The sequence below is a fragment of the Antrostomus carolinensis genome, unplaced genomic scaffold, assembly GCF_000700745.2.
Source record: "Antrostomus carolinensis isolate BGI_N321 unplaced genomic scaffold, ASM70074v2 scaffold11290, whole genome shotgun sequence".
Taxonomy (NCBI): domain Eukaryota; kingdom Metazoa; phylum Chordata; class Aves; order Caprimulgiformes; family Caprimulgidae; genus Antrostomus; species Antrostomus carolinensis.
Genome location: NW_010286487.1, coordinates 1 through 18,499, shown reverse-complemented (window position 1 = coordinate 18,499; position 18,499 = coordinate 1). Strand labels below are relative to the sequence as shown.

General features: G+C 35.4%; 1 protein-coding gene across 1 annotated transcript in view; it reads right to left on the bottom strand.

Annotated features, from left to right (window-relative positions):
- The window catches only part of LOC104528866 (ryanodine receptor 2), a gene marked incomplete at both ends in the record, with an annotated part of 85,074 nt that extends 67,906 nt beyond the window's left edge, over positions 1 to 17,168 (bottom strand). Inside the window, 13 exons of the mRNA XM_029086223.1 lie at positions 1,205 to 1,325; positions 2,585 to 2,690; positions 3,452 to 3,638; positions 4,329 to 4,464; positions 5,842 to 5,945; positions 7,158 to 7,290; positions 7,864 to 7,978; positions 10,462 to 10,735; positions 11,138 to 11,281; positions 14,249 to 14,354; positions 14,474 to 14,674; positions 15,207 to 16,008; positions 16,942 to 17,168. Coding sequence (XP_028942056.1) covers positions 1,205 to 1,325; positions 2,585 to 2,690; positions 3,452 to 3,638; positions 4,329 to 4,464; positions 5,842 to 5,945; positions 7,158 to 7,290; positions 7,864 to 7,978; positions 10,462 to 10,735; positions 11,138 to 11,281; positions 14,249 to 14,354; positions 14,474 to 14,674; positions 15,207 to 16,008; positions 16,942 to 17,168 — 2,656 coding nt within the window. The remainder of the gene's footprint in view (positions 1 to 1,204; positions 1,326 to 2,584; positions 2,691 to 3,451; positions 3,639 to 4,328; positions 4,465 to 5,841; positions 5,946 to 7,157; positions 7,291 to 7,863; positions 7,979 to 10,461; positions 10,736 to 11,137; positions 11,282 to 14,248; positions 14,355 to 14,473; positions 14,675 to 15,206; positions 16,009 to 16,941) is intronic.
- Between the last annotated feature and the right edge of the window lie 1,331 nt (positions 17,169 to 18,499).

Sequence of the window (18,499 nt, the reverse complement as noted above, 5' to 3'; positions counted from 1 at the left end):
AATCTCTGCTAATATTGAAGCATCTTCCCCACGGTTTTGTTACACAAAGGCAACATATTTGTAGTTAACTGAAAAAGAATGCATAAGGCAATTTTTACCCAGACAAACCTTCAAGTCCATACAAGCTTTTCTGTTCCTGTTTTGTGTATTAAGGAATTCTTATCAGTTGATATTCTAATATGTTAAGTACTCAAAACTTACTAATTCATTTACAGAACTACCTACTTAGAAGCAGCAGACAGAAAGTAAAAAATATAATTTTTATAATATAATTTTTAAAATATAAAACAATTATACAACACCCCAGAAATGCATCACTGGTGAGCATATCTGTATAGCAATGAATTAAGATTGTCCTCTGTATCTGAAACCTTCTGAAATATCTGAAATGAATTTACTGAAATATTTTAAAAATTTGATACTTTTGTTTTCAAAAGTGGATAAGCAATTCTGTATCTATGAGCAGTGCTCTATGCTACTGAGATATCATCTATAGATCTATCACTATTTGGAATATAAATAAATAATGGTGTAATAGAATGATAGATCTTTTCTCTTCTACTGTAACCTCTTGGGCATTCTTGTGCCGTAAGTCCCTAGCCAATCCATGTTGCAATTAGAATGCTCTCTCTCCAGATACCCAAAAAAGCATTTCTAATTCCTTTCCCTTTTATATTGATGCTCACATAGCTCTCGCTATTGCAATCAATTCTATGTAGGCAGAAAACACAACAAAATACATTTGGATATGTATGTCACACCTATAACTTCACCATAGTTGCTGAAGAACAACTCTGGTGTCTTAGTAAGATCTGCTAGAAACAATTGATAGGGTTATAACAGCAAAAAGCTAAGGATTATGATATCGAGAAAAGAGACTGTAATTTTAAAAAATATTTTAGAAAAATAGAATGTATGCATTTTTAAATTTCTTTTTAAAGGTGTAATAGATTTTCATGATTCAATTTAAATGAATGGGATTTACATCAGTGATTTAAGTGTACACAGAATTATTGCCTACAGCATGCACAAAATTTTCGAAATACTTCTGAAATATGTGATTGCTCTTCTAATTTACATAATAAATAGTTTAATTTCTATAACACTTTTAAATACTGAGAGAAGTATGAGTATCAATATATCCTTAAATTACAAAACCTAAGAATGGGATGGGAGGAAAACAAAAGTAGAATAATAATTTTACCTTTAGCTATGGTTGGCATGTGGAAAGGAATGCTAATTACTCCCACCAAATCTTCCAGTGGAATCAAAGACCGTAGAATTGATCTGATTCTAATGGCTTCCCCTTTACCAGCATGGATTAGCTAAGGAAAGGGGAAATAAAAAATTAACATGGTATTCTCTTTATCTTCTATATGTGTTCATGTTCTGGAAACTTCCTGAACCACAGATACACAAGAATGACTGCTCTCAAAATCACACTATAATTAATAATGTAAATTCAATGCAATCTGTATTTATTTGCTGCATTTTGGATGTAAATGTGCAAAATCTAGAAACCTCGATGTTTGATTATTAAATAAGACTAAGCCTATTTTCAGAATTAAGTGTTAGGTAAAACAGGTGAACAAAGCATTAAAATGTAGCACATAAGGGGCAGAGAAGGGCGGAAGCGAAAGCCGAATTTCAGATTAAAAAATGCCAGTTTTTCTGTTCTTCCCAAATAACAAGTTTCTGGTATCCCAATTGTTTTGGGTTTGTTTTACAAAAGCCTGCAAGACAGGGAGAAAACAAGACTTTTTAAAATTCAAACAAAACAGATATTCATACACTGACCTTCATCCATATTATATGGATATCTCCCTCCTTTCTCAAGTTATTGATCTCTGCACAAATCTGATACTGATCTATATGAATTAGGCCACATTTCAGGGTGAAATTAGAAACTATGTGTAACTACGTAGAATTTCTGAAGAACAGGAAGGTATTTTGAATCGTAAACAACAAATACTTTCACGTAGTTTCAAGGTCTTAGGAACTAAGTGGTAAGGGCTTGGTTTTTATAGAGTGTCTCATTCTTCGTATCTAATGCCTGAAATGGTGACATCTTACCTTTGAGAGGGCTTTTCAGTGTGAATAAAGATTATGAGATATCAATGTGTACATGCAGAAACAATGCTTATTCCTACATTCTAAAAGAATGCCCTATAATATTTACTTTTTTATATGCAATTTAAACAGTCTGTTTAAATAAGTATATGAAGAGAGTAAAAAAAAAATCACTCTACATCATTACAATAAATAGGGACATTTGAGGAGTTTGATTGTCACAATGGACAATCAAACAATATACATGACAGAATGTTGTTGAAGATCAATCACAGGGAATGGTAATAAGAAAAGCTATGGAATAATTAATTTTAAAAGACCAGCTTCTGAATAGTTTACAGGAATTCCTTGCAAATTAGCAGATGAACACATTATGTACATTAAGATACTATGTAGCCATATCACTGCTTTAATACCTGATAACTTGCTACTGTGAAAAAGCCAAACAGTTAATCACTGAAGATCAGTAAAACAACTATGCCTTTACTATCCAACGTATGAAGACATAACTTACATGCATTTCAGGAGCACACCGTCCTAAAAGATCAATCAAAGCAGCATAAAAGGTCATGATTGCATTTCCCATGTGAATAGTATCATCTTCTTGTTCTTCCATTTCCCTGTTATTAGTTAAATGTTAAAATAATTAAAAGATGAAAAAACTACAATAAAGGTTTTATATCAGCAAAAATAAAGAAAATCTGCTCATAGGTGTAACAGCTTATGCATAGTGGCTTCCTGTTAACTAGTGGACTTTCATCATACTAACACAGAATGGAATTTGACCCTAAAAGATTGTAGTGACATCTGCATTGTTACCATTTAAGTGTCTCATTTTGCATCAGGGGATTGACTCTTAACTGACTGACAAAGAAAAAAACAGAATTCTAAAAAGGATTTAATATTTAGAGAGAGTTACTTAAATTAACAGTGCAGAGGAAGCACTATTTGGCAGAAGACAAATCTCTACACTCCATACAGTCCAAGGAAGAATACAGCTAATAGTTCACATTTTAAAACCAACAAGTCATTTCATGACTAAGATTATAGAAGGGCCTGTAGAGATGGAACAAGGGGTAGTGGTTTTAAAATAAATTAGGGTAGATTTCAATTAGATGTAAGGAGGAAATTTTTTACAATGAGGGTGGTGAAACACTGGAACAGGTTGCCCAGAGAGGTGGCAGATGCACCATCCCTGGAAACATTCAAGGTCAGGCTGGACAGGGCTCTGAGCAACCTGATCTAGTTGAAGATGTCCTTGTTCACTGCAGGGGAGGTGGACTAGATGACCTTTAAAGGACCTATCCAACCCAAGCCATTCTTTGATTATAAAAGAAAAAAACAAAAATGATGGCAATGTAAACAATTTCACTGCACCTACAGGGTTTTACCAGATCCATTACTTGGGGAAGGTCCATCTCTTGTTGAATCTTCTGATATTTGTATTGCTTCCTCCATGGCAGCAAGTAACCCATTGCCTCCTTCTCCTCTTAGAGCTGGACCAAAACATTCAGGTCGACGGATAAGCAGTCTGACTACAACATTAGCGTTCTCCTCCACACTCTCTCCTACCACATGGGACAAATATGAAAATTTAAAATTATAACAAAAAAACTTCTGAAATATAACCAGAAAAAGGTACATAGAAGTGCAGAATGCATGCATCAGTAGATACTTTTAACCACAAAACAGTTTAAATATCATGAAAAAACTATATAAACATGCAAACTTACTCCTCTATTATTGTTATAAAAACTATGAAATAAAACGTGATTTAATTCAAAATTAAACAGAGCCAAAGTAGTAACTACATAATAACGGATGCTTAAATCATCACTGAAGCTACTGATTTTTAGTAAAGACTCACAGTCAAGTGAGAGAGTTAATGAGGGGACCAATATAGCTGCTAAACACTGAAATTTGACTAACTAAATCTTCATCAAAAGATGGGGGTTTGGCTTTATGTCTAGCATGACTTTTATCATAAAAAGATTTAGGACATTCTGCTTTACTTCCAAAGGAGATGTGGACATTTCAGAGACTAAAGATGGATCTAAAAAATGTGGAACAGTCTCATAGGACCCTATACAACTTGTGAAATAGACATCTAAGTTACTGTGTGACTTGCATAATTCTACTCTTTCTGCAAATTGTCTGTTAAATTCACGAACTTATCATGTTGGCTTGTATTAATATTTTAAATTAAAACTTATCTGAACATTAGAGGAAGTTATAAAAATTAAAGGCTCCTACTCTACCATTGCAAAAAACAGCAAAACGAAGAAAATCCAGATATCGCTCTCCTTCAACTGGATTCCATCCAATGTCTGGATACCCTTTAGAAATCAGCAAAGGACAACTCTGCAATCCACATCCAGCCAAGTAGCGAACCACCTAAAAGTGAGGTAAGATGAAAAAGATATTAACTGTGAAAAAGAAGATAAGTGCAGTTTCAAATTGAAGCATCCTCAGACATTACTTTGGATATAGTGTCCACATTCTATTATCCCTGAAAGAACTGCATCATATTTTGGGCAAATCAGAAGAGCAGCCTCTTTCTTAGTTAACTTTCCCAGTCTTTTCCTACTTCTACCGTGAACTGCTAGACCTTACTTATATCAACTTCATTTTTCCTCTCTCTAAATCACTGCTTTGCTATCTATATCTCATTTCTCTTGCAATCCTGAGCGTTACAAATTAGTTAATTTTGTAATATTCCCCAACTACACACTATACATATTTGAAAAACATGTCTTCTAGTATAACTCACAGGTCTACTCTTTTATTTTAACTTTTCCTTTTCACTTGCCTTTTTTCTTCCTTTCTTTTTAAATTCACAGCAGTAATACCCTCTGTAATTCAGACCTAGAGTCTCAGTAGTAGTTTTCAGTTGGCCCTCTCCTTTCTGAGTTCTAAGAATTGTAAGCATAACCTTTAACCAGTTCAGACAGCTTCTTTTTGATGACCATTTATAACAATAGTAAATCTGAAAATGTCCTTTTAAACACACATGGTCCATCTTTCTGTTCCAAGAAAGGATCATTTACACTTATATTACTCCTAACAGATGCTTTCCTATGAAGATTATAGCATCTCCAGAATCAGAGGTCTTCAAGAACAAATTGGACAATGTATTCTACTGTCATACTTTCCATTAGAAAGCATTTTTAATGTTTATCTTGAATCTGTCTTTCAATTATGTAAAATGTTTTTCTTATCCACCACTAACACAGTAACCACTATTTTCCTTCTTGCAGCAGCAATTTACATACTCTATCCAATTTTCACATGCTCTCGAGTTTTTTATTCTTTAGTCTAACTAATCCAAATTCCTTCAATCTTTCCTGAAGCAGGTTTAGATGCTAGGAAAAAATACAGATAGATATCTCTATGAAAATTTGTCATGTATCATAAAAAGTTGTCACAAGACTTCTACTAACCCCTATTGCATAATATCACCATTCCATATCACTCACCATCAAGACAGACCAATAAAGATTTTAGCAATGAAGATCTGTTGGACACCACTATTGCCAAAGTAAGAGCTGCCCTTGAGGCAATTCCTTTTTGTTACATCTGTGTATGCAATAACCACAAAATTGGTTTAACTATCCAGATCATTCGCAGAAAGAACAAACAATCAGATCCTGATAGTCTTCCTCTGAAAGGTATCTAGAACTCCCATATAATCTTGGATTTTGATTACTCCAGGAAACAGGTATCTTCCCCTCTCTACAGGGAAAGAAAATGCTTGATAAAGAAGCTACCAACCTTTTCTAAATCAGGCTCCCTTAAAGCTAGTGCAAGTTCATTGTTATCCATCACAGAGGCTGCTGCAACATCTAAAGGAGTTGATCCTCGCATAGAAGGAGAGGCTGTTAAAATAACATGTAGTTTCAATGCCAATTTAAAAAACAACCAATTCATAGGAAATAAATTAACAACAAAAAAAAAAAACTCAACATTTTGTCATTAGTTAGCACATGATTATAAGCATATCATTTATACCACTCAGTTTAAAATACTCATCATGCACTTTCATGAAATTTGACATTGATATTAAATCAATATATAGTGTAGATGTTCAAGCTAGAAACAACTTTTCTTACACCTTGCTATTCGCATCACATACTTCATTTTAAGATATTACTCTTTCTAATTTTCCTAATTTTCACTTTGAGGAAAAGGTAGCAGTAATTTTAGATTTAAAACACTGACATTTTATCAAATGTATTAAAATAGAAAATACCTTTAAGCTTTTAAATATAAGATTATATGTTATCTATTTCTTTAAAAAATGGCAGTTGTTACAGCATTAGAAAAAGCAAAGGTTTTCACATTAATGCTCCAAATGCATTTGATTTGGACACTTTCTCTCAAAAAATATTTTTAGTTTATGTTTCTGTCCTGTACCTATACACTAATAAGTAATTTGTGATCATTTAAAAAAATTGCTATGATGATTCTAAATAACTGTATATTTATATATTCTGAATTACCAGTACTAAAATAAATAAAGGACAGATGTATCTCCTCTATAACACTTCAGCCTAGAAAAGAAGGGTAACATTTTAAGAAAATTTCAATGTTCATTTCTGGGCATCTCTACATGTATACCCAAGCAAATGAGCTCTGTATTTCTCTCACTGCCATAGGTGTATACTGAACAGTCTACAGGAGAAAGCACAGGGAAGCAAGCTTGAGCAGTGAGAAGGAAGCCCTAATTAAATGTTCCCAACACTTATCTACAATTCTCTTCATCAAAATAGGGATTTTATTACATTCCTTAAAATGTGCAGCTAAACACCAACTCTCTCTTAATATCTAGGCAAATACAAAAAAGTGTATACTAAATTCCCTCAACTTAATGCTACTGTCAGGGCTTGTTTGGAGTTAACGACACAGGTAATGAAGATATTTTTGCACCGGGTAAAGGAGAAACTTCAACACAATCACAGGGTACAAACAGGGATGCAGAAAAACATAGGTTGTTATATATATACATACATACATCTCTCTCTCAATCAGAAAGTTTTAAGATTTAGGTTTTGGTTTAGAATGTCAAAAGACACACACTTACTACTTACCAAGGCCAACACTGCTGTTTTCCAGTAAATAGCTAAGATGATCAAACATAGCTTTTTGATTCTGTCTGCTAATGCGGCAAAAATAACATAGAAAACGACAGCAGTTTGCCACCATCTTTGGGAAAGTGATTTCCTAAGAAGAAATAAAAACCAGACTGAAGCTCAAACTCTAAGACATGCTAAGATCTAAAACTTGCAAAAGATCCTTTACATAGCAGACTGTCAACACACTAATATTTATGTATTGTATTCATTGCATCTCAGTGAATTTAACTGTTTAAGTTTCATCCTGGAATCAACAGGGCTTTGTCAGCAAGTAACTCCTTAAGCCCCAAATGTCAAGGTATAAGCTTGAAAAACAAGAGCTGGGTTCACACATAAATTCTAGATTGAAACATGAAAGAATGTAAATGCTCAGATTCATAGAGTAATACTGCATCAATTTTTAATAATTTTCTTAAAGATCTCCCCTTTAAAACCCAGTAAGCACATAAAATGCGATTTGCAGTTTTTCTTCTTTAAAGTATCTGAAATTTCCAGAATGGAAGGATAGATTCTTCAAAACACTTAGTCCACTCTTGTGCTAATGGAAATTAGTAAGAAGTTACCATCTCAGTACCTCCAGCGACTGCTCAGCACCTTACAGGATAAAGCTTTGAACAGCTCTATTCTAAACTCTGTGTCTTCTAACAGTGAATTGCTTTACCTTGGATTCTCCTCCACCAAGCACATTTACCATCACTTCCATGACAGTTTCATGCATGCCTAAAGCTCTCATGAGATTTGGATGTTGGTAAAATACTTTATTATTCATGATGTCTCTACAGAAAAATAAAATAAAAAATTGGATTAAAATGCTATGGAACAAGAGTTTACCTATCATGTTATTTGCAAAGCTGATTTACTGTGCAATTCTTCACTACTTGTGAAAAATTACCTCAGGGGCTTTTTCAGGTTGCATCTTAATCTCTACTGATAGTCTGCTTTTCTAGACACATTGTGGAAGAACCTGACTTTTCTTTTCCCATGTTATAATTATTGCCCTAACCACCACTTGATTTCACCAGAGAAGAATGTTCTTCTATTTTCATTAGAAATCCATTCCAGATCTAAAAATATTTTCTTACAAGAGCATGATCCAATCTGTTGTATTAGCTTAAATTTTAAATTCAACTAATCAATATTTTTGACAAATCATTCTGAAAAGAATATTTAAACCTTGAGACATTTGACATTTGCCATCAAAACAAAAAAAAAAAACCACTATAGGGAAAAGACAATGTGTATCCAGCTATCCTCTAGGCATCAGAATTAGGAGATGCATAAATATTTACCTTAGTTCATAAGTTACTGCTCAAAAGAAATTTTCTCTCCTACATACTTCATCTGAAGAGATTTACATACTTTAAAATAAGTAATGAAAATTATAATGTCAATATTTTATGCAAACATTATGTCCAATAAAAAACATCTGGTTTAAAAAGTAATTAAATTTCTAAAAACTGTAATTAGTCTTGAAATCACACACAACACAAATGTGAAAGCAATCAGGTCATGTGAGAAAAGGACTAGCAAGTTACTACAGAAAATACTGTTGACAACTGTTCAAATTTCATTGTACGTTTTATGGTGGTCTTTTTTTTTTTTCTGACCTAAAACTCCTGCAATCAGGCAAGAGAAATTTCAGCCTTATGAAAGATGAGATGTGAAGAGGACATTCCATCACTTTAAAAGCTACAAATCCACAACCATCAGTCATGCAACAGAATGCACACAGTATGTCTGACATAGGTGGCACTGTTAGAGTTTTTGACTCCGAGTAACTCCCAGAAAGATTAACTGATAATTTTCCCCTAAAGCCTACAACCACACTCTGTATTAGAGATGCCAGAGGACAGGCCCTGCCTCATCTATATCACATCTCCTTTCTGCACTAAAGCTTCATGCTGTGGAAAAATACCTTGATGGTATCAATCTGCCAAGTTATTTCAAATTCTTATTTGTCTATAGCAGCTTTCTTTTACAGAAATACAGTAAAGAACATCAAAATGTCACCTCAAGGGCTGGCCAGTAACATTACACTACTTTGGAAAGTACATCCACTTTCAGTATTCTGTTTAACTGTGGACTGCATTATGAAATGTCACACTTAGAAAAAAATCTTAACAGCATTTCTAAGGAAACTGAAGTTTTTAAGGAGAATGGAGTGACAGTTTGATTTCTCAGCTGGAAGAAAGGAATACTTTCCACTCAGCAAAAACCCCACATTTCTAAATAGGTGCTGGTGCCCAGGTTAGGTTATAAAAAGTACAAATGGCACAGCTAGGTAATCTAGAAGACAACCAAGACTATCAGAGAGGCTACCAAGAAGGGTGTTAGGAACAGGCAGTGAGAACACTATCTTAACAGAAAGTACTCTTTCTTCCTTACACCAGACTTTCACATATCATCAAAAACATTGTTAAAATTAAATCAGATCCACAAAATCTTTGTTTTTAATTGGTAGCAGAGCATGTTGAGGAAAAAAAAAATATGTAAAAGAACAAAAAGAAAGCAGAATATGAAATGAAAACCTCTCTGAGATAGTTTGGGTTTTTTTTCCCCCAAGGCACAACAATGCCAGAATCTCACAATCTCTCACTCATTTTAGACTTTGTTACCTTAAGCGAAATACAATAACCCAATTTTGAAGTATAAAGGTGGGTTTAGAAATACCAGTATTTTGTGTCTCTTGACAGGTGACAGACTATCCCCTTTGCCTACTCTTATTAGGCTATATTTCATTATTATGAATTATATAATTAGGAAAAATAAGACTGGGTGAACTACGTCATAGTTCAAATAGCACCAACTACATTCAGTGCAATAAAAAGATGGCATATGTACAGACATGTAGACACGAGTCCATTAGCTGACTGCTGGGGGGAATTGTATTTGTCAACAGCTACCAGTCACCGCATCCATATAAAATGAATTCTTGATAAGATACTTCACAGCCATACTACTATAAATATGGTAACAAGATACATTTTGTAATATCATAAAACATTACATATGTGTTTTCAACTTTTCTCACACAGAAGTCTTAGAGATATCAATTGCTTCTCTCCAAAAATTATGCATATAATCCTGCAAAGGCTCTTATCTTACAGCTGAAGATACCACTTAACTGATATCAGTGTCTGCATTTATACCCATATAGACTATTCACATTCAAACTTCACGTATAACGTTGGCCATAACCATACAGCAAATAACAACAAATATCTGTAAATAAAAAAGATGTTACAATCCAGTTATTTACCCTAATCCACGAATCATAAGTTTCTCTTCCTCCTTCCCCATTCTGACACTAAGCAAGGAACGGATTTGTCCGAGGGATGCTAGAAGATTGATTGTGTCTTCCACAGACACACTATTTATGGTATAGGTCTTTGGTAGAGCTCGAACCAGGCCACCAATACCATCATATTGGCGATGTAGCAATACAAACATGGCCCTCACTAACTCCGGGTCTTCTATCACTGATTCCTGGGCCCAGCGTACCATTGTGTCTGAAATCAATTGCTGAAGAGTAGCTGTGAAGGAAATACATAAATCACAAAATTACTATCAATTGCTCATCTCTCTACTGGTAGTCCCTCAGAACCAATTACGCAACATGAATTGGAATGAATTCAATTCTTAAGAAACACCTTTTTCTTGGTATTTCTTTAGCAGACTATCAAAGGAAAATAAACTCATGTAAGAGAAGCAGCGTCTCAAAACCAAAAGCCTATATTTAAAATTAAAATACAGAAAACAAATCTGCCTATCATAAAAATTCCATTTGAGGTCATTTTGAGTCAGAGCTACAAACTTTAACATGCATGGATGTTTCACTAAAAATCCACCTAGTTTCGGATGAAAATATATTAAGAACTCTTGCTTCTTTTGTCATTTGGAATCAGGATACAATAAACTGATTTAATTTTGCTTACAGGATGTCTTAGCATCATCATCGACTGGCTTCTCAGCTTGCTTCTTCTTCAGATATGTAACTTTTTCCATAAGGTATAGGAGGCGACCCCTAATGGTTAAATCATTGTTTCCATCCAAGGTTCCTTCTTCATCTAGTTCAATTCCTGAAATAAAAAATACACAGTAAATAGTAAAAGAATAACATTAAACAACTTACAGACATGTTTTTTATCTTGTATGTAAAAACATAATCAAACTCAACTATGTTGTTCTGTTCTTTTAGAACTACAAAAGAGTTTGATATGGGATACAGCTAACCAGTAGTTTGGAACAAGTATAGAACAGGTATATGTGCAAAGGTGAAAACTGCAGATAAGGATCATATAACCTTATTAATTTAATGTATAAATTATGTGTTATTATACATAAAATACATAGTAAATATATTTCTGTGGTCAACTGCCACAGTATGCATGTTTCCATGCTAATGCTGAAGTCTGTGTTTTGGACGTATGTAGCTCAGAAGTGTAGACATAGTCCCTTACTGACCACAGTGTGGTTCAATTGAAGTTAGTAAAGACTAGGAGATTTTTAGGTAAAGCACATCAGAGAAATGAAAGAACTAAAGTTACAATAAAAATACTTTCTAGTGACCAGTCACAAGTAGCCATCTTCATAATACAGTGGCTATTTCATTATATTCCTATAAGAAGCTATAAAACTGTAAAATAATGCATATGAGGCTTTACAGAACCACACAACAGCTGAGGTTGGAATGAGTCTTTAGAGATCATCTAGTTCAGTGTCCCTGCTCAAAGCAGGCTGAACTACAGCAGGTTACTGAGGATCACGTCCAGTCAGGTTTTGAATATCTCCTAAGGTGGAGACTCTACAACCTCTATGGCCAACCTGTTCTTAAGCTCCATCATCCCCACAGTTCAAAAAAAAAAAAAAAAAATTCCTGTATTTCAATTTGTGCCCATTGTCTCTTGTGCTGTGTCACTAGGCACCACTGCGGAAAGTCTGGCTCAGCCTTCTTTACTCCTCCTGCCCAACATGTATTTATACATAATGATACAATCCCTTGATGAGCCTTCTCTTCAAGTTAAAAAACCCCATCCCTCTCAGTCTCTCCTCATACAAAAGATGCTCCAAGAATTTAGTCAACTTTGATGGCCCCTCCCTGGACTCACTCTAGTGTACCCACGTCTCTCTTGTACTTGGGAGCTCAGATGTTGGCTTTCTTTGCCACAAGGGCCCATTGCTGCTTATGCTCACCTTGTTGTCCACCAAGATCTCCAAGTTATTTTCCACAAAGCTAATTTCCAGCTACTTTCCAGTTCAGTCCCTAGCCTGTCCTTGCTGCATAGGGTTATTGTTCCTGAGGTGCAGGACTTTGCAATTCCCATTGCTGAACTTCATGGGATTCCCATCATCTCATTTCACTCATTATTTCAACTTTATTCATTCATACATACATTGTAAAGGAATTAAAAATCTTAACCTATACCTACTACTCACACTAAAACAAGATTAAGGTTAAAAGGTCATTCAACATTTTTTTTTCTGGTTTTTTTTTAGTTTTCAACATAAGTCCTAAAGTTAAGGGCTTTGTGGGGAGTTCTTCAGCAGTCTTGAATTTCATAGGATGTTTCTTCATGACAGAACAACATTCATCTCAATTTATTGCATCTGGTTTTAATTGTCTGATTTTTTTGCATTAAGTATAGATCCATTTCCATTCAATGTTATTTTGTTATTTTTTGTCCTAAGAGGGTAATTGACACTAAAATAAAAAAGGATCATCAGTACCTTCATATTTTACTAAATCATTCTACAAAATGGTTTGGATGGCAGTCTCTTCAACCAAACTAATTAACAGTTTGTGGATGATACTAAGCGAGGGTGGTAGGGCAGAAAACACACTCAAGGGCAAGAAGATCAACAGGGTAGAGGAATAGCCTGACAGGACACTCCAAGTTAAGCAAAGACAAATGCAAAGTTTTGCAACTTGGACAGACCAACCCCATGTGACAACACAGGCTGTGCATGAACTGGTTAAAAAAACACCTTTGCAAAAAGAACTTTGGGGGTCTTACTGGACAGCAAGCTAGACACCAGTCAGAAATGCACTCTAACAGCAAGGAAAGCTAAAAATACCCTGTATTAGCTGAAACATAATCATTAGATCAAGGCAATGATTATTCCCCAGTACTCAGCACTCCTAAGATGACTTCTGGAATACTACATCCAGGTTTGGGTTACCCAATACAAGACAAATATTGAAAAGCTGGAGAGCATCCAACAATCAAGATAACTGGTGGATGGACTGCTTGTCCTATAAGGAAAGGATGAAGCAACTGTTTATGTCAACCTGCAGAACAGAAGCTTTACAGTGGACCTAATAGCAGTAAAAAAAAAATCCTACAAGGAAGTTAGCAAGAAAATGCAGCCATGCTCTTTTCTGACCTGAGTAAGATATACTTGCCAAACTAAAATAGGCATGGTTCCAAACTGGCATAAGGAAAAAAGAAAAAATCACCATTAGGACACTCAAGCCCTGTGACATATGGCTCAAAGACATTGTAGAATCTCTGTACTTAGAAGCTTCCAAGACCCAAGAGTAAAAATTGCTGAGCAACCACATCTGAGTTCAGCATTGACTATGCTTTGAGTAGGAGGCTGCAGTAGAGACCTTCCAGGATATTTGATACCTTAATAAACCTGTCATTATTTTAGTAGCAGAAATATCTTTGAGATGAATGAATCTAAACAAATTGTCTTGTGATACACGTGGGTATCAACTGCTCTTGCTCTACCAAGAAAGAAAATTAATGTATTATGAAGTCAGATTTTGATGGCATGCTTTTATTTATTTTAATACTTTAAAGTAGTGAATTAAATAATGATAAACATTATTTTTGTTAAACTGTGATCAGTAAGGAATGCAATTCAGGAGGAAAAATGCAGAGATCCTCATGCCCAAAAATCCTTCTCTGACGAGAGTATTACTTTAAAAAATATTATTACACATTTCTGTATTAGCTTTTTCTAGCTCATGGAAAATGATGTGAAAGTCCAGCTGCTGGTGTGTTCATGCTGTCTGCTAAGTGTTCAGTAACGAGACTCACCACAATGTGTCATTAGGTCTTCATGGAAATCCAAGAGTTGATCCCGAATTTCTTCAGGGCAAGGACAATCATTTTTATCATCTTTAAAGTTCAGCAGCATGTTAATCTTAAATAATACAAAGGAAAGACAAATGATACTGATTTCCAAAATGAAAAACTTTGAAATCAAACAGAACTCTGCCACACACAGAGCACAATAAAGAAAAAATAAATAGTGATCTGTACCTGTTCCTGAGGTGGAGATCGAAACTCTTTTGTCTTTCTAGCTGTCAGGGCAGCAGACATATTCAAGGCCTGCATCACTTCATTGTACCGGAAGCGTTGATTCTCTTGAAGCTTGGCCACAAAATCGTCTGAAAATGCTACAATGGCTTCTATTCGGTGTCGTACTTGGCAATCACACAGGTACTGGAGTAGATGACACATCTGAGAAAACAGTATCATAAGACAAAGAAGATTTAGCAAGCTAAGAAATATCTTCGGTATATCATGCAAATAAGGATGGATTCCTTACAGCAGTTACTATCAAATAAGGTGACTGAAATCTTTAACGCTGTCATTTACCACATGTGAAGTAATCCTATATCAGGAATATTTGGCATCCGCAGGAGACTTACGTGCCTCAAACATAAAATATAAGACTTTATTAAAGTTATAAAAGAAGGGATTTACGCCTTGCTTCCAGGGAATTTATTTTCTGTCTGGATCCATAAAAATGAAGAATTCTCTGTTAATGTAATTGAGAAAGTAATTCTCTTTAATGAAACAACAGTTGTTTCATCTATGGAGAACAAGATTATATCATCAGGAAGATACTAAATCTTGTTGTTTACTGTAAGGAAATTCTCTGTTTCACTAACATCAAAATGCTGTATTCCTGGAAAGAGAAATTACAAAGTGAAGAAAAAAATGCTCTGTGAAGAAATGGGAGCAACCACTATCATAGCAGTCTTATTACCTGTAATTTAACAGGTTCTGGAAGTTTCATCTGAAGGAGTCCTTCCTTTGGCACTTGCTCCCCTCTGGCTTCTTCATCTCCTTCTTCTGACTTGAGCTCATCTGAACTCAGCTCCTTCTCTGAGAAATCAATTTCATCATCCTGGCTCATTGCTTCTTTGAAAACCCGGGGCTCAATCAACTGCAAGATGTGTTTCAGATCCCCATTGTGGAAGATTCCCATAATTAGGAGGGTATAAAAGAGCTTGATGAGAGGGACAAACAGAAATTCTGTAGAACCTCCAACTGGATCTCTGACATGGAGGCTGCCCTCCTGAACGGCTTCAGTCAACATGTCTATGGTTTTGGCCTTTAAGATTTCCAGAGGGAATTCAGGACTGAACTGAAAGCATTCACTGCTAATGCTTACAAAACTCGGAGAAGAGAACTGCATTCTTGGCCTTAATGAAGTGCTAAGACCTATACCAGGGAGGCCATGTTTTTTGTTTTCATCAGGAAACAAAGTAATACTCTTGGTCTCATCTGTCATTGGAACTATAAATTCATTATTCATCATTAACCTGGCAGTTGCATAGGTATTGAGATGGATGTCAATGAGTAAGTCATAATATCCTGCACGTAATAATCCTGGCATATATTTATTCTCAATAGCATACAGGAGCTGAGATTCATCCACATGGCTGCACATAGCATGGGCCACTCGGTTGTTGCCTAAAGCACAAACAGCTGAATATAATCGAAGGGTATGGTAGTGAAATTTCAGCAATTCTTCTTGTTCTGTCAGCTCTAAAATATCAATTGTCCTGCAGAGAAAAAGCAATACATTAAATTCCATATCAGTGCAAAAAACTTAAGTGAAGGAATTCAAAATTCTCCCTAAGAATAACATTGGCACAATATCAGTTCTAGGGATGGACTTTTTCCACATTTCAGTTTTCACGTGAGAAACACTGTCAACCTAAGAATCAAGCACAAAGTTCAATCAGGAATGTATTTATCACTCCTAAAGTACAACTTCAGTTACTTTCAGTGGGGAGAGATCAAAATGATTTACTTAACCCAGAATACTTCTTCATACTAAAAACAAATATTTGGATAATTGAAAATGAAGGTTTTAAAACCAGTAAAGGTCGATATATTTCTATCATTTATTGGGTTTAGATTTGGGGTTGCAAAATGGCAACAGACTAACCAGTTCATTTGCAGAGGGTTCAGGGACAGGGTTGTTTGTTTAGAATTCTTACCTAATTCTCTGATTTTATTTTCAGTCTTGGCACTAGCAAAATGCTAAGACATTGGGGTAACAAGGAAATCATAAAGTTAAATTTCTTCAATTGTTTAAACTCAATTTAGGAGAATTAAAGTAATGGAATAATTAAATAGGTCACAAACCTTAAAAAAACCTATACAAAAAAAGATCTTTGCCTATCTTATGGATTATCTTTAGTAATCTATAAACAGAGCTCCTTTCATTTTCAGATAAAAATCTGTATGTACCATTAAAGAGTTTGGATAGCAACTAGGAGAGGCTGGAAACACAACAAAAGGAGGCAGAGTTTAAAACATTGAAAAATAACATTAGTTTTTCATATTAGCTAATTCAAAATATAGTGCCTTTATTTTCATGAGTTGTAAATACGGAGAAGACCTTTGGCTTTTCTTATAGAAATGTTATTACATGTCTAGCTTCATAAACCCAGCCTAGCTCTGATGTACTTCAACACACAAACATTAACCTGTTTTCTTCAGGAATATGAAGGGCCATGAACTGCAAAGGATTCAGGCACTGTATCATCCAGCCTTGTCGTTCACTGATCCGAGAGACATCAACCTTCAAGAAGTGGTTTGGCACTCTGCTCCAAAGTACATGAGTCAGAAATTGGACATGGAGACGTGGAGGACATTGAGAGATTGGGTTTTTGTGTTCACTTTTGAATAAGCCAGCAGATAATGGCATTACATTCTGGAAAATTCCAACAGAAGACAAAATCAGTTTCATTAACTTTATCAAATAATGAATATATTATATTTTTCAAGAAATATATTCAACATATAATTCAGTAGAATGCCATTGGAAATTATCATTTTCAGTAGTCTGCAAAACCATCTTGAAACTGTTGGCAGATTAGCAGCATGACAGCATTGCCCATAACAAACTTTTTTAAATAGTTAAATGTGAAATAGAAGTTTGAATGGAATGTGTGGCCACTTCCTTGGACCAGAGATCTGAACTCCACTCTTCTTTTATCTCTTCTGATTTCTTAGACATCCACGTATCCAAAGCAAGGAAGTAAATTTCAGTTCAATTTTCTTGAGTGTACTGTTTGAATGTACTTTAAAACCATTTTAAATCCCTAAACTAATCTGCAGATACACCGGTCATCCATGCTCTGTAGAATAAGAGATTTACCCTAATGACCCCAGTGATTTTGTTTCATCATGAAGGATGAGATTCAGAAAATTCAATGGGACTTTGCAATATCCTCTTGTCAATTCTAATCAGTTACAACCGTTATAATTCAGCATACTGTATTTTAAATATATGAAGTATTTAAACCTGAGATAAGAATAAATCTGGACATAAATCTATGGGCCCAGATGGGATGCACCCGCGGGTGTTGAAGGAGTTGGCTGAAGTCATTGCTAGACCACTTTCCATCATCTTTGCTAAGTCATGGGAAACGGGAGAGGTGCCTGAGGACTGGAGGAAGGCAAATATCACTCCAGTCTTCAAAAAGGGTAAGAAGGAGCACCCAGGTAACTCCAGACTGGTCAGCCTCACCTCCATCCCTGGGAAGGTGATGGAACGACTTATCCTTGGTGCCATCTCAAGGCATATCAAGGATAAAAGGGTCATTAGGGGCAGTCAACATGGCTTCACCAAGGGGAAGTCATACTTGACCAACCTTCTAGACTTTTATGAAGACACAACCAGGTGGCTAGATGATGGTAGAGCAGTAGATGTGATCTACCTTGACTTCAGTAAAGTATTTGACACGGTCTCCCACAGCATCCTCGCTGCCAAATTGAGGAAGTGTGGACTGGATGACCAGGTAGTGAGGTGGACTGTTAACTGGCTGGTGGGAAGAAGCCAGAGAGTGGTGGTCAATAGGGCAGAGTCTAGTTGGAGACCTGTGTCTAGTGGAGTCCCTCAAGGGTCAGTACTAGGACCAGTATTATTCAATATATTCATAAATGACCTGGATGAGGGAATAGAGTGCACTGTCAGCAAGTTTGCTGATGATACCACGCTGGGAGGAGACCAGTGGCTGACACACCAGAAGGCTGTGCTGC